Below are 13444 nucleotides of genomic sequence, written 5' to 3' on the forward strand. Positions count from 1 at the left end.
AATAAGAGAAATGTACAAATAAATGATTTATAAATAAATTATACACATGTCTTTTTTACTCTTCTTTATAGGAAGCAGTTTCAGAGTACTTAAGAAACCTACTCACTTATTCTCTTCCATATACAGTACTTGTATATTTTCACTAGTTCACACATTTACTTGTCAGCAGTAAATTAATCAATTCACTCGTTTTTTTGTGCTGTTAAAATTTTGTGAACTATTAATATATATTTTATCTAATGATTTACAAAGTCTCTACCTTTAGCTTCCTATTTCTTTGTTGAATAAAACATATATCTGGCATGAGGCGACAGTTGTCGTTTCATGAATCTACAAAGAGATCATTAAAAAAGAAGAAAATAAGAAAGATTGAAAAACCTTCTCTAGTTTCAAAAACTTCACGCGACAAAAATGCTTCGATAACCGATATTCATGAAGAAGATATTGAAGCCTTTTCTGATGAAGAAAACAAAATTGTTCATCTCAATAATTTAAAAGAAGATCGATTTCAACGTAAGAAAATTTAAAAAGGTTCAAAAATTAACGGTGCGCATAGTTTGGTTTGAAAAATACATTCCTCAAAAAGCGGCTGATCTTGCCGTGCATAAAAGCAAAATAAGTGCAATTAAGCAATGGATGTTAACGGATTCTTTAGAAAGTGTATGTTAAATCTCCCCTAATTCTCTCAAAAATATTTCTTGGCTAACAAAATCATAGAGGTTACTTTTGATCTGTGGTCCTTCTGGTTGTGGAAAGAGTACCGCAGTTCAGGTCTTGGCTAAAGAATTAGGTTATAGTCTCATAGAATGGCTAAACCCTATGAACCTAAAAGAGCCTTCAAACCAAGAATCAGATACACTTTCGCTCACGGAAAAGTTTAGTAGATTTATGTCTTTATGCGAAACTTATCCAGAGTTAGAGCTTATGGATTCAAATAATATTCAAAAGCGTGGAAAAAATGCACAAGGAAAGAAAAAGTTTATTTTTTTGGATGAAATTCCTCACCTTTCTAAATTCAATGGCTCTCTTGATGCTTTTCGTAATGTCATTCGCACCGCATTGACATCGCGAGGCGCCTTTTCCATCATCATGGTTCTTACAGAAATACAGTTAAACAACTTGGAAGGTATTAATAGTCAAGATCGAAATTCCTTTAATAGCGTGCAGATAATGGGTAATGATCTACTTCAGGATCCACGTGTAACAGTTTTACAGTTTAATCCTATTGCGCCGACATACATGAAAAAATGCCTTGGCTCTATTCTACGTAAAGAGGGTGTTCCCAAGTCTCCAAAGTTGTTGAGTTTGGTGGAGAATATTTGTTCTGCCAGCGAAGGGGATTTGAGGAGTGCGATAAATTCCTTACAATTATCGATCTCTCAATCTTTTGAAAAGAAAGGAACAAAAAATATTAGAGAAGTAAAAGAGGGGAAAGGAAAGGGGAATGATTTTAGCTTAGAAGCTGCGCAGGTTCTTGAACGATTGTCAAAAAGCGATTCGGAGGCCTACGCAAGATTTAAAAATTATAAAAGTGCGTATATCCCAAAATCCGATAAAAATGAGAATTCGTTTTTCAAGAAGGACGTTGGCCTTGGAATGATGCATGCCATTGGAAAAGTTGTATGGAACAAACGGGAAGGAGATGATGAAGTGCTAAAGGCTTCATCTCAGCAAACGGGCAATTCGGAACGAATAAAGGGAGTAAAAGTCAGTAAAAGCCAAGAAAACAAGAATTGTATTTCATTAAAAAGTGACCAGCGAGAACGAATGCTTAATGTTGATCAATGCTTTACTTCCAAAAGACGAAGCTTGGTGGATATCGAATCGACAATCAACCAGAGTGGATTAAGCGGATCTGTTTTTCGTTACGGACTTTTTGAAAATTACGTTGATTCTTGCGTTACAACGGATGAGGCTTTTAATGTATGTGATTTGCTGAGCATATCTGACTGTTTGTCCCATGATTTTCCGTACTCCTACACGGGAGATGAAATATCTACGTGGTTTTCAGTTCAAGGTACATTATTTTATCTACCGTCTCCCGTTCCACGAAAGTGGAGACAACTTCGATTCCAACAGTGGAACAACGAAGGTATTGTAAGAGGCATTTTTGATGATTATATGGTAATTTATGGAAAAAGATCTGTTTCTGATCCCGTTATTGAAGCGCATGAAGATCAAGTTTTAGAAGATATTGATGATCCGATTGAAGATGAAGATTAATGTTTGTAAATACTTAATGAGCCAAAAAATTAAACTTCTATTGATATTAAACATACAAACAGGTACACTATAAAAGACATTGGAAATGGAAGTCTTGACAAGGCAGTAGCGGTTTTTTATTCTCCAATAAATTTTTGGATATATTAAGGATTCGCTTCTATTTCACCAACGGTGAGTTTCTTTACCGAACTATTTAACATATCCATGACATTGTGTGAAAACTCAATGCTTTTTAAATTTCACAGAGAAATTTAAATCCAACCACCTATTTTGGGCACTATGTATAACTTTGTAGACATGGTATACACATTGCTGAAGAGCCACCATCAACAAGCGATTTTTGGTGTGGGATATTTGGGGATAATTAAACAAGGAAACTAACAACAATATAAGTTTTTCAATTGAATAACGGATCATTTCGCTACACCAAAGCCATGGTTGTAATATCAGACTTCCTTTTTTTTTCAAAGTAACGATTCTATTGCTTGCAATCCACACATTACAGAATTCCTATCAGCTCGCAAGCGAATTTTAGACCAATAGTTCTATTTTGTTTAATGTTTCGTATTAATTTTGTGCAGCGTGTTCTTCAATTTGTTCGCTATACAGATATAGATTAATTTAGGAGTTTAATCATCGCGAGAGAGAAATCACGTATACTAGCGACCATAATAACCAGCTAGTAAGTAAAATATCAACTTCAAGTAAAAGACAATTTCTTGTTGGAGTTGTGTAACTGTTGTTAGGTCTTTATTTTTACTCATGGCATATGATTAAGTAGTTATTTACTCTTTACTATTGAATGTGCTTTTAAAAAGGACTGTTATAACCAACTGAAATAGATTACAATTGAACTAATGACGATGGTTCACTCGGACCTTATTTACATTATAGCAATTGATGGGTAACTAACAGATGCAAAAATCAATTACAAAATTGTAATGGACATAAAAAAAACTAAGTGGGAGTAATACGCTGCCAGCTACACAGCCCATAAACGTTTTATGAGCAAAGTTTGAGTGCGACGAGCTTTGCTAACGATCCATTATATTATTATATGCAGGAAATAAGAGTGATTGGTGTAAATATATATTGTAGTATAGACTATATCGAATTTATTATCGAAATAAAACAAAATTGAAATAAAAGGGATTGGCTTGTTTCTGGGAAATCTCTAATTATAGCTTATAAATATCTTAGCAACAATATTCAACCTATACTATTATCGTATCAGATTTGTGATTGATAGTCAAGATGGGAATGTACATTACATATACTGATATCTAACATAGTGCAATGAAAATAGTTACGCTAACATGCTATATAGTGCAACAGAAGAACGTATTTTTGTGTTACTGACAGCGACCACCTTAAAGCGTCACGTTGAAAGATTTCAGGGTTCGGGTTCCGAACCTTCATAATGTTACCTGAGTGTGTCAGACAAAACATACCCACTCCTCCTCTCAGTTTAACCGAACAGAATACTTTCATTTGCAAAGAAAATGCTTCGTCAAGCAGGTACTCGGTTGCTAAAGGTCCCTGTTTGTGGACTACGACCTTCTATTGTATGTGTACTCTTTTTTGGAAGAATTCGAACTGCTAAATTGCATTGTTGAAAGGGGATGCAAACGGGTGTTGGAATCGTCTTATTTTCGGAAGTGAATTCTACATGTTTGTTTTCTTCTTATAATAGTCATGTCTATGCTTTAATGATTGTTTACTAATTGTCCCTAGACATTAAAACGTGGCTATGCAGAAAAAGCGGCTCCCACTGAAGTTCCATCAATTTTGGAGGTATGTCAACAAGTTGTGGTTTGAATGCTGTGAAAAGGAATAAGTGTAGTGATTTAGATTTCCCACCTACTCACTTGAGGAATGATGTTGACGAATATTCGATTTAACCTTGTGTTGGGTTTATAATAACCTCGTTTCTGTTTTATTCCAGCGATGCTTCATTACACTTTTGCAACGTTTCATCTATTACTACCTTAATATTTTTTTTCACAGCCATATCTTTCCGTGCCTATATGTAGCGCTTGCTTTTGCTAATCGATAATTTTTAGGAACGTATTCGTGGAGCCTATAACCAAGCTCAAATGATGGAGTCTGGACGTGTACTTTCTATTGGTGATGGTATCGCCCGTATCTCTGGTCTTTCCAACGTTCAAGCAGAAGAACTCGTTGAGTTCTCATCTGGCATTAAGGGTATGGCCCTTAACTTGGAAGCCGATACCGTTGGTTGTGTGCTTTTTGGTAACGATCGTTTGGTCCGTGAAGGTGAAGTAGTTAAGCGTACTCGTCATATCGTTGATGTTCCTGTAGGCGAAGCTTTACTGGGCCGTGTTGTCGATGCATTGGGAAATCCCATTGATGGCAAGGGTCCCATTAAGACCACAGAACGCCGTCGTGTTCAACTTAAAGCCCCCGGTATTTTGCCCAGAACCTCAGTTTGTGAGCCTATGCAAACTGGTTTGAAGGCTATCGATTCTATGGTACCTATTGGTAGAGGTCAGCGTGAGCTTATTATTGGTGATCGTCAAACCGGTAAAACTGCTATTGCTTTAGATACTATTTTGAATCATAAGCGCTGGAATAACTCTTCCGATGAAAGCAAGAAACTATACTGTGTTTATGTTGCTGTCGGTCAAAAACGTTCCACCGTCGCCCAGTTAGTTCAAAAACTAGAAGAGAATGATTCCTTAAAATACTCTATTATTGTTGCTGCTACCGCTTCCGAAAGTGCTCCCTTACAGTATCTCGCTCCTTTCTCGGGTTGTGCTATGGGTGAATGGTTCCGTGATAATGGTAAACACGGTTTGGTTGTTTATGATGATCTTTCCAAGCAGGCTGTCGCTTACCGTCAAATGTCTCTTCTATTACGTCGTCCTCCTGGTCGTGAGGCTTACCCTGGTGATGTTTTCTACCTTCATTCCCGTCTTTTGGAACGTGCTGCCAAGATGTCTCCTAAACACGGTGGTGGTTCTTTAACCGCCTTACCCGTTATCGAAACTCAAGGTGGTGATGTCTCAGCTTATATTCCCACTAACGTTATTTCTATTACTGATGGCCAAATTTTCTTGGAATCTGAACTTTTCTTTAAGGGTATCCGACCTGCTATTAACGTTGGTCTTTCAGTCTCTCGTGTCGGTTCCGCCGCCCAAGTCAAGGCCATGAAACAAGTTGCTGGTCAAATTAAACTTTTCCTTGCCCAATACCGTGAAGTTGCTTCATTTGCTCAATTTGGATCTGATTTGGATGCCGGTACTCGTGCCACTTTAGATAGAGGTCTTCGCTTGACTGAGCTTCTTAAACAACCTCAGTACTCTCCCTTGGCTGTTGAAGAGCAAGTCCCTTTGATTTATTGTGGTGTCAAGGGTTATCTCGATAAAATTCCTGTTGATCGTGTTGTTGAATTTGAGCACAAGTTTATCCCTTATCTCCGAAGCAGCGGTGCTGAGATTATGGAAGCTATTCGTAAGGAGGGTGTTCTTAGCAAGACTACCGAAGACTCCCTGAAGGCAGTTATTAAGGAATTTTTATCTTCTTTCTAAACTTCTTCAATTCTGATTTAAAGGCCCATTAGCTATATGAGACTCTATCCTTTATCATTATCATGAAATAAATTTAACTACTTTTCCGACAAATTACAGTTATTAGGCCGATCCATATTTGTACTCGTCCACTTATCTACTTACAGATTACGATCAGATGCAAATACAGAAAGCAAACTTTATAGTCATAAAGTTTGCTTCGTGATATTTCAATTTTGTTAATAAATACAACAAGACTATGTAATCTACTGATAGTTACAATTGGAATTAATAAATTCCACTCTAGTTGTTTACTCAAAATAACGTAACTTTTCTATTCTAGCAATATAAAGCGTGATGAAAATGGCCGGAGAGCTTTTCTCTAAGAAACGTATAATCGGTAGGATCCGAAAATTCATGATTGGCATTAGGAACAATAAAGGGATAGTAATTATATACGCCTTTTTCAACCATAGCTTTGGTTAGTTGCATAGTGTTTTCAATATGTACATTGTCATCAGAAGTTCCATGCAGGACTAGAAGTCCACATAGTTTCCTAAAATTTTCAGAATAATGAACAGCAGTTTTGTCGTAAATAGCAGTCGTTTGTTTGGAATAAGCACCGAGAAGATTTTCAGAATAGTAAGCGTCATAATACCTCCAGTCTGTAACAGGTGCAACTACTGCACCAGTTTTAATAAAATCAGCATTTTCAAGGATTTTTAAGGTAAGATAGCCACCAAAACTCCAACCCCATATTCCCACTCGATGCCTGTCGATGTAGGGAGTGTCAACATATGACCTTAACAACTCTATCCAACTTTTGATAATCAATTCATGACTATCAGAAAATAAATGTTGACCAGAAACATCCGAAATGTCCACAATATCAACTTTAATAACCAAAAAATTATATACAGATGCCATTAGTTCATTGATATCCATTTCATATTTCCCCGTCACTAAAGCAGATTGAGGTGCACCATATAAATGAAAAACGGTAGGATAACGCTTTCGCGGGTTAAAATTGGGGGGCCGTATCTCTTGAATGTACGCGGTAATATTTTTAACTTTTATTACCTTAAAGAAGACGCTAGGGAAAGCAAATTTTTCTTTGGTGATAATTAATTCTTCGTTCGTTTCTAACGAATTGCAAAGTTCTAATTTCACTTTACCTAGAGAAGTTGATGAGGAATCGCTTGGTAAATTATTTTTGGAATGATCATTGCTCGTGGATACTTTATCTTCGTGAATCGAATAAATAAATTGCTTCGGAATTTCTGGGCCCAAGTAATTAACCAACAGATAATTTTGATCATTTGAAACTTTTATACCAAACAGCCCACTACCGATTTGGATATTTATTTCGGATAGGATCAAACTTTTGGTGCACAAACGATAAACCCTTGAAAATGGGCTGCCGCTGCTGATAGCGGTAAAATATCTGTAATAAAGTTAGATGTTTCATACTCAAAAACTTTCACTTACAAAGTATTATTAATGAGATATAAATCACTTAAAAATGAGATATTAACCGGCGTTAAATAAATGGGAACTGGATTATCTAATTCATATATGGCAATCCTTTTCTTATTAGACAAAAAATATTGCCGAACATATCTTTCTTTCAAATTTCCCAGGGATTCGAACGATAGGTACTTCAAATGTAAACTAGAAGTTAAAGCCAAGGGATGTTCTGACACTTCGGTATTCTCTATTGTAGTCTTTCTGGAAGATAAATCAAAAAGACTTGTAACCCTCTCATAATTACCTCTCAAAACCTCGACAAACATTAGCTTTTCATTACCTGCCCAAGCAACATCTGTTATATATCTATGCTGTGTAGACAGCGGAAAAGACGAATCAACCTCTATGGATTCGCCAGAATCAGTAAAACAATTAACGAATAACTTAACGAATGGAATAGGATCTTTTGGAGTTGAATAATGAAAAAAATTATTTACACGGTTCTGATCTTCAACTTTACTATCGAGTTGTTCGAAAGGTAATACATGCACAGGGACTTTAGAATCGTCAATTGATAAATAGGAAAGACAATTACCATCCGGAGACCACCATACTGCTTTAGAAGATTGCAAAATTTCTTCTTCGTAAACCCAGTCAGAGTTACCATTGAATAAACCATCTAGGTCGGATTGGTCGGTAATGCATACCGGTGGTTCAGAAAAGGATTCCCAAATAAAGAGGTTAGATCCAAGACCATATACAAGTTTGTGTCCAATCGGTGACCATTCGGCAACCACAATTTTTTTGGACTGATCAGATGCTAAATGTTCAATACGCCCGGTAGCACGTTCAACCAGATAAACGTCCTCGTAATAAGAGTGTCTCCATCTTCTGTCCTTAGAGCAAGAAAAAGCTATATACTCCATATCCGAAGAATATCGCTTGCGATGTAAATTTTTACACGTTAGCACAAAGCTTGTAATCAAACTATCGACGTTTGACCCATATTCCTTTCCATCTGGATAAAACAGAGAAAGTGAAAATGTGCTTTGATCGTAGTATAATACGGTACCTTCAGTTGAGGTAATCCATTCGATATCTTGATGATACGGCAGAAAAATAGACTCACCAAAGTGACTTACGGTGATCGGCTCTTTTTGCTTATAGGAATCATTCTTGAAGAGTGAGAAGTTTTCCCGATTAGTATGAAGATAAAAACGGAATATTATAGCACACGATAAAACTGAAGCTAAGAAAAAGAGACAGACTGCTAGATAAATGTATCGATGCTTTTTGCGCCGACGCTTTTTAGCTTCAATTTCTGAAACCTTTAAAACTTCAGTGTTCTCTATGGGGCTGTTCGACTCTTCATATGATGAAAATTCTAAAGACGATGATACTGCGCTACGTTTCCGCCAGTGTTGTCTGGTTGATGACTTTCCATGGTTGTTCAAGGTGTCACCTTCATATGCATTCATTCATGCCACTGGAATAAGTGACTGAGAAGCGCCAATTTTTACTTGGTCTTCTTAATATATTGTCAAACAGTATTGAATGTGATTTGATACATTCGATGACCACAAATACAAATATAAAATAGCGAAATGCAACGAGGAAATATGGAGTAGCAAATACATATATCACTATGCTGTAATGAAGTAGGCTAATAAGATTGATTATTTTATTGAATATTTGATTAGTTCTCGAATCATGAGCACATTTAAAAGTATTACTTCTTTGCCAATACACAAACCAATTTGCATATACTCATGGCTTATAAGTTGGTGGGTAATAAAGTAGCATAATTTGAACAAAGAATCATAACATATATAAACACCGAATTCGATACAAATAAATATATATCAAATATAATAAATTCAACAGTGATAGGTAAAAGAAGAAACTTAAAAAATCAGACTTTTATTTTCTTTATTTATTTTGGCTTGCAAGGCTTCCAGATGATTGATTCATGAACACTTCTGGCTAGTAGCAAAAGTTTTATGATTGACCTAAAGAGCATTCCAAGCATTTATAAAGTCATATTAAACCCACATTTCTAGGTAAAAGACAGCCATTGACAATATGCAAAGGCGGTAGGTACGTTTAACGTTCAAGTCTAAATTTCCTCTACATAATTTGAGGGAAACAGTCCTCGGTGACCATGACACTCACCTTCCCACCAATTGGGATCAACACAGTCCACATTGGCGATAATTTCGTCTTCAAAAAAGCTGAGCTCGTTATCTTCTTGAGCCTGATAATCATAAATTGCCTTCACAGACTTACCAGGACCCCCTGCTTGTGGCTCGGCAGGAGGATTATTGGCAGTCTCATTAGGTCCAGTTATTTCAACGTAGTTAGAAGGAAATAAACCTTGTTGACCTTTAGAATTTTCTCCTAACCACCATCCATCATCGACAAATTCCAAAATCTGAATCTGCTCATTTTCTACTAACTCGATTTCGTTTTCTTCCTCAGGAGAATAATCATATATAACTATGGCCGGAGTCTTTGTAGGTTGTGTATGCTCTGTAGCTTTGACATCTCCACCGACTTGAGGTTCTTGAGTTTCGTCATGCGGTGGGAGAGGAGGAACCACGGGCTCATTAAGTTGTCCAGCTTCTGGTACAACAGGAACAGCGGGGGGTTGAGGAACTGAAGGAACCTCAGGTACAACGGGGGCAGCAGGTGGTTGAGGGACCGAAGGTGCTTCAGGTACAACGGGAACAGCAGGCCTCTGAGGGACCGAAGGAACTTCAGGTACAACAGGAGCAGCAGGTGGTTGGGGGACCGAAGGGGCTTCTGGTACAACGGGAACAGCAGGCCTCTGAGGAACTGAAGGAACTTCAGGTGCAACAGGAGCAACAGGTGGTTGAGGAACTGAAGGAGCTTCAGGTACAACAGGAGCAACAGGTGGTTGAGGAACTGAAGGAACTTCAGGTGCAACAGGAGCAACAGGTGGTTGGGGGACCGAAAGGGCTTCTGGTACAACGGGAACAGCAGGCCTCTGAGGAACTGAAGGAGCTTCTGGTACAACTGGAGCAGCAGGCCTCTGAGGGGCCGAAGGAACTTCAGGTGCAACTGGAGCAGCAGGCGGTTGGTGGACCGAAGGAGCTTCTGGTACAACTGGAGCAGCAGGCGGTTGAGGAACCGAAGGAGTAATGACTGATGGTTGCGCCGCTTTTTGTGAAGCAGATGAGATATCCCTTTCTGGAAAAACCTTTGGCATTGCTGGAGGTGGATTTAACGAAAGACTTTCGCCAGATGTCGGTTTTTCAGGAGCGCTTATGGGATTGGGATTATTTGTAAAAGGTCGAGGTTTGGCAAAAGAAGTTCCTGCCTTCGAATTAAAGCTCGATATTTTAGCAGCCGTCTTGGGAAATGTAGGAGGATCGTTATTTTCACTAACATTTGCTTTTGCGAAACGAGCTCGAAGCGCTGCAACGCTTTCACGTGGCTCTTCCTGTGCTGAAGTTTCATTGGATGAAACCTGTTTATTTATAGGTTTGGCGGTTTCTTGTTTGTCGACAGGTACCGTTGATGGGGAATCTTGTTTGCTGGCAGTAGTTGAAGCAGGAGGAAAACTTGTGCGAACAGGACTTTTAAGATGATGTGATACTGGGTTTTCAACATTCTTAGTTGAGGATTCTTTCTTTTCGAACAAAGCACGTCTAGCAGATAAATTCACATTACCAGCGGTATGCAGCTCTTCTAATTCAGAGACAGGTTTTTTTGAGGGAGAACCAGAAGGTGGTTGAGGTTCGAGTTTAGTCAAAGGAGTAAGTTTAAAATGATCCGGAGTAGTTGGAGCGTGACTGGATTCTGCAGAGCGATAGCTTGAGCCAGTAGTTGTAGTTGAAATAGAAGGCTTCGGGTGTTCGCTAGGCTGAACAGAGATTTGCTTAGCTGGCCCATGAGATTCAAAAGGAGTAGGCTTTGATGGCCCACCAGACCCAAAAGGAGTGGGTTTAGGCTTATTTTCTTGAGATTTTTCTTTACGACCGGCATCCGACCACGATGCATTTACAGGGACACGTAAGTTTGAAGTAGTATTTGCAGTCTGGGTATTGCTTTGCTTAGACGAATCGTCCCAACTATTGTCCTTTGAGTCTTTCTGCGCTTGCACCACTGGCTTTGAAATATTGGCCAAAGGGGTTTTGGTAGAAGGAGCTGGTGCAGGGGCAACCTTGGCAGTACTTCCAAAAGTCTGGCTAGCATCGTAAAATGCGTTATGCTTTGATTGAGGAGTTGAATTAGAAGTATGAACGGAGTATTTACTACCACTAGCATCTGCTACTCGACGAATAATATCATCCATATTTAGATCAGACGACTCACGTCCCGTTATTTGAACATGATAACCTTTCAAAAGATTGGAAACCGTAGCCATATGTATAGAGAACAAACCTTTACGGGCTGCTGCTTCACCACACCAACATACCAAAACAAATTTATTTAATCCAGTGTTGACATCCTTCACACGTAGAAACCCAAACAGCACAGCGTTTTCATCAAATTCATCAAGAAATTCATCATTGTCGTCTTAAAATTATAAAGTTAGAAAAATCGTCATCAAAATAAATAAAACTATTGTAAAAACACCGTACTTCCAGAAGCCACCACTTTTAAGATATTTCCTTGTCCTTTTTCATATCCAAAAATGGCCCAAGAGCAATCATCAGCACCGCTGAGTACTTTTTCATAAACGTTTCTAATCTCAGCTCCATGCGTGCTCGTATCTAGTTGAAATGACATTTTGGGCGGGAATGGTAAATGGAAGGAATTGCGCTGTACAATATGCTTCCGTCATTGTGTTCCTCATTCATGGTACTATGTGCTATTATCATATTAGTAAAAGTGGAAATCTTGTTTATGAATAAGCAATTGTAATACTCTAGTGTTTTAATAATATTATGGATTTCGGAAATATGATCGTCTCAATGAACGCTTAGTCCTTCATGGTTGATATTAGTTTGACGTAGCATTAGTGTATTTCAGCTAATTCTAAGGTATTGATATTTCTTTATACGTATAGTTAATATTAACTACCTTTTAGTCACTACATACATTTCAAAAGCTATAGGTAGAGTATACTAATAATAGGAATATGTTTAACTATCTCTAGTTGAATCAGCGATAGATGATTTTCTCTGAGTCTGTAATTTGTTTGATAATTAAAATAATAAAAACAATTTTCTATGAATATAATGATTTTGATGCTTTTCGAATGTTCATGAAAAAATCTGGATCACACCAGTTTTCTGTAAACAACAATGGAATGCTGGCCAGCAGCATTTGAAGGATTCAGTTGACAAAAGATCAAAATAAAGGGTGATCCTACAAACAGCAAGACTAGTAAGTTTTGAACATGTATAAGATATTGTTGTTAAGAATTGATAGGAAAAACATGATCAGTATTTCGGGTCCAAAAAAAAAAATAAACGAAATGAAGTGCAGGTAGAATGAACATGAAAATGACAGACCAATGGAAATGATAGATACTTAGAAAGTTATTGCTCGTGCAATCCTCGACGGATTGAAGGCGTCCAAAAAGTTTTACAAGTAGGCATCAGAGTATTAGGCAACAAAGGAGACACTGTAGGTGTTGGCAGAGCTAACACGGTCTCCTTTATTAAACTTTGGCAAGGCAATTGAAAAGGTGGTAGTAGCCGTCACCTCAGTGTCATAAGAAAGAGGGTTATGAGTGTCCACTGGCGGATTACCGGTAGGAACATGAATGCTGGCAGAGTATACGGAGACGTCAGTAGCTGAAGCAACAGGAGTAGTCGTAGTAGCGCTAGTTGGGGAAACTGAATCGCTGTCAATTTCAATGGAACGCTTCGCGTAGGAACCGGCAGTCTCAGTAACAGTGAAAGTTACAGTGTCTGGTTTGAGGACATTGTAAACAGTAACAACAGGTTGGGAGGTGACTTCAGAGCTTGAACAGTCAACAGTGCGAACTAAATAGACTGTAGTAGTAGCAGGGGTAGAGACAATCGAAACACCCGAATCAGCAAAAACGCTTCCAGCGAGGAAAGAGACAGCGCACAAGGTTTGGAAGATAGAGCGAAGAAACATTTTATAATAAAGTAATTTTTTGTAAATAGTCACTCAAAGAAAACAAAAACAAAAAGCAATGAGTATTGAAATTATCCCAATTACTTGAAAGAAGTACAAAAGCAAGGCCTTTTGAAATATAAAAAAAGATTTAAGTTATTTTACGC

The 13444-nt window shown here is 37.9% G+C and overlaps 5 protein-coding genes and 6 long non-coding RNA genes across 11 annotated transcripts; 5 read left to right on the forward strand and 6 right to left on the reverse strand.

The window, feature by feature from the left end:
- Window positions 1-232: 232 nt before the first annotated feature.
- SPOM_SPNCRNA.4366 lies at window positions 233-859 on the reverse strand. Its single transcript, NR_193727.1, has one exon. It is a non-coding gene; the product is annotated as a non-coding RNA (long non-coding RNA).
- rad17 (RFC-like checkpoint protein Rad17) lies at window positions 258-2837 on the forward strand. The gene is made up of 3 exons (NM_001020350.3): window positions 258-513; window positions 557-660; window positions 718-2837. Exons 1-3 carry the CDS (start codon window positions 303-305, stop codon window positions 2221-2223), a joined length of 1821 nt encoding a protein of 606 aa, NP_594918.1. The 5' UTR covers window positions 258-302; the 3' UTR covers window positions 2224-2837.
- On the reverse strand, window positions 1056-1357 carry SPOM_SPNCRNA.4367. Its single transcript, NR_193728.1, has one exon. It is a non-coding gene; the product is annotated as a non-coding RNA (long non-coding RNA).
- Window positions 2309-3195, reverse strand: SPOM_SPNCRNA.4368. Its single transcript, NR_193729.1, has one exon. It is a non-coding gene; the product is annotated as a non-coding RNA (long non-coding RNA).
- On the forward strand, window positions 2915-3296 carry SPOM_SPNCRNA.4369. The gene has a single exon (NR_193730.1). It is a non-coding gene; the product is annotated as a non-coding RNA (long non-coding RNA).
- Window positions 3297-3670: 374 nt separating this feature from the next.
- Window positions 3671-8903, forward strand: atp1 (F1-FO ATP synthase alpha subunit). The gene is made up of 3 exons (NM_001020351.2): window positions 3671-3788; window positions 3958-4017; window positions 4287-8903. Exons 1-3 carry the CDS (start codon window positions 3726-3728, stop codon window positions 5772-5774), a joined length of 1611 nt encoding a protein of 536 aa, NP_594919.1. The 5' UTR covers window positions 3671-3725; the 3' UTR covers window positions 5775-8903.
- On the reverse strand, window positions 6057-8772 carry dpp1 (dipeptidyl peptidase). Its single transcript, NM_001020352.3, has 2 exons — window positions 7242-8772; window positions 6057-7197 (listed from the first exon to the last, which is right to left on the reverse strand). Exons 1-2 carry the CDS (start codon window positions 8696-8698, stop codon window positions 6093-6095), a joined length of 2562 nt encoding a protein of 853 aa, NP_594920.2. The 5' UTR covers window positions 8699-8772; the 3' UTR covers window positions 6057-6092.
- On the reverse strand, window positions 8880-11991 carry abp1 (cofilin/tropomyosin family protein abp1). The gene is made up of 2 exons (NM_001020353.3): window positions 11828-11991; window positions 8880-11762 (listed from the first exon to the last, which is right to left on the reverse strand). The coding sequence occupies exons 1-2, from the start codon at window positions 11973-11975 to the stop codon at window positions 9337-9339; spliced, it is 2574 nt and encodes an 857-aa protein (NP_594921.1). The 5' UTR covers window positions 11976-11991; the 3' UTR covers window positions 8880-9336.
- SPOM_SPNCRNA.4370 lies at window positions 9338-12145 on the forward strand. Its single transcript, NR_193731.1, has one exon. It is a non-coding gene; the product is annotated as a non-coding RNA (long non-coding RNA).
- Window positions 12146-12379: 234 nt separating this feature from the next.
- Window positions 12380-13430, reverse strand: adg1. The gene has a single exon (NM_001020354.3). It carries the CDS (start codon window positions 13296-13298, stop codon window positions 12798-12800), a length of 501 nt encoding a protein of 166 aa, NP_594922.1. The 5' UTR covers window positions 13299-13430; the 3' UTR covers window positions 12380-12797.
- On the forward strand, window positions 12929-13294 carry SPOM_SPNCRNA.4371. The gene has a single exon (NR_193732.1). It is a non-coding gene; the product is annotated as a non-coding RNA (long non-coding RNA).
- Window positions 13431-13444: the final 14 nt, after the last annotated feature.

Source organism: Schizosaccharomyces pombe, assembly GCF_000002945.2.
Source record: "Schizosaccharomyces pombe strain 972h- genome assembly, chromosome: I".
Lineage (NCBI taxonomy): Eukaryota > Fungi > Ascomycota > Schizosaccharomycetes > Schizosaccharomycetales > Schizosaccharomycetaceae > Schizosaccharomyces > Schizosaccharomyces pombe.

What these genes read in the sequence shown, in the direction of transcription:
- rad17 (NM_001020350.3), top strand. Translation starts at nt 303, where the DNA reads ATGAGGCGACAGTTGTCGTTTCATGAATCTACAAAGAGATCATTAAAA. An exon ending in AAAAGAAGATCGATTTCAAC is followed by an intron (nt 514 to 556) that starts GTAAGAAAATTT and finishes CGGTGCGCATAG; the next exon opens with TTTGGTTTGAAAAATACATT. An exon ending in TAACGGATTCTTTAGAAAGT is followed by an intron (nt 661 to 717) that starts GTATGTTAAATC and finishes ACAAAATCATAG; the next exon opens with AGGTTACTTTTGATCTGTGG.
- atp1 (NM_001020351.2), top strand. Translation starts at nt 3,726, where the DNA reads ATGCTTCGTCAAGCAGGTACTCGGTTGCTAAAGGTCCCTGTTTGTGGA. An exon ending in GTGGACTACGACCTTCTATT is followed by an intron (nt 3,789 to 3,957) that starts GTATGTGTACTC and finishes AATTGTCCCTAG; the next exon opens with ACATTAAAACGTGGCTATGC. An exon ending in AAGTTCCATCAATTTTGGAG is followed by an intron (nt 4,018 to 4,286) that starts GTATGTCAACAA and finishes GATAATTTTTAG; the next exon opens with GAACGTATTCGTGGAGCCTA.
- dpp1 (NM_001020352.3), bottom strand. Translation starts at nt 8,698, where the DNA reads ATGAATGCATATGAAGGTGACACCTTGAACAACCATGGAAAGTCATCA. An exon ending in TATCTCATTAATAATACTTT is followed by an intron (nt 7,198 to 7,241) that starts GTAAGTGAAAGT and finishes ACTTTATTACAG; the next exon opens with ATATTTTACCGCTATCAGCA.
- abp1 (NM_001020353.3), bottom strand. Translation starts at nt 11,975, where the DNA reads ATGTCATTTCAACTAGATACGAGCACGCATGGAGCTGAGATTAGAAAC. An exon ending in AAAAGTGGTGGCTTCTGGAA is followed by an intron (nt 11,763 to 11,827) that starts GTACGGTGTTTT and finishes TATAATTTTAAG; the next exon opens with ACGACAATGATGAATTTCTT.
- adg1 (NM_001020354.3), bottom strand. Translation starts at nt 13,298, where the DNA reads ATGTTTCTTCGCTCTATCTTCCAAACCTTGTGCGCTGTCTCTTTCCTC.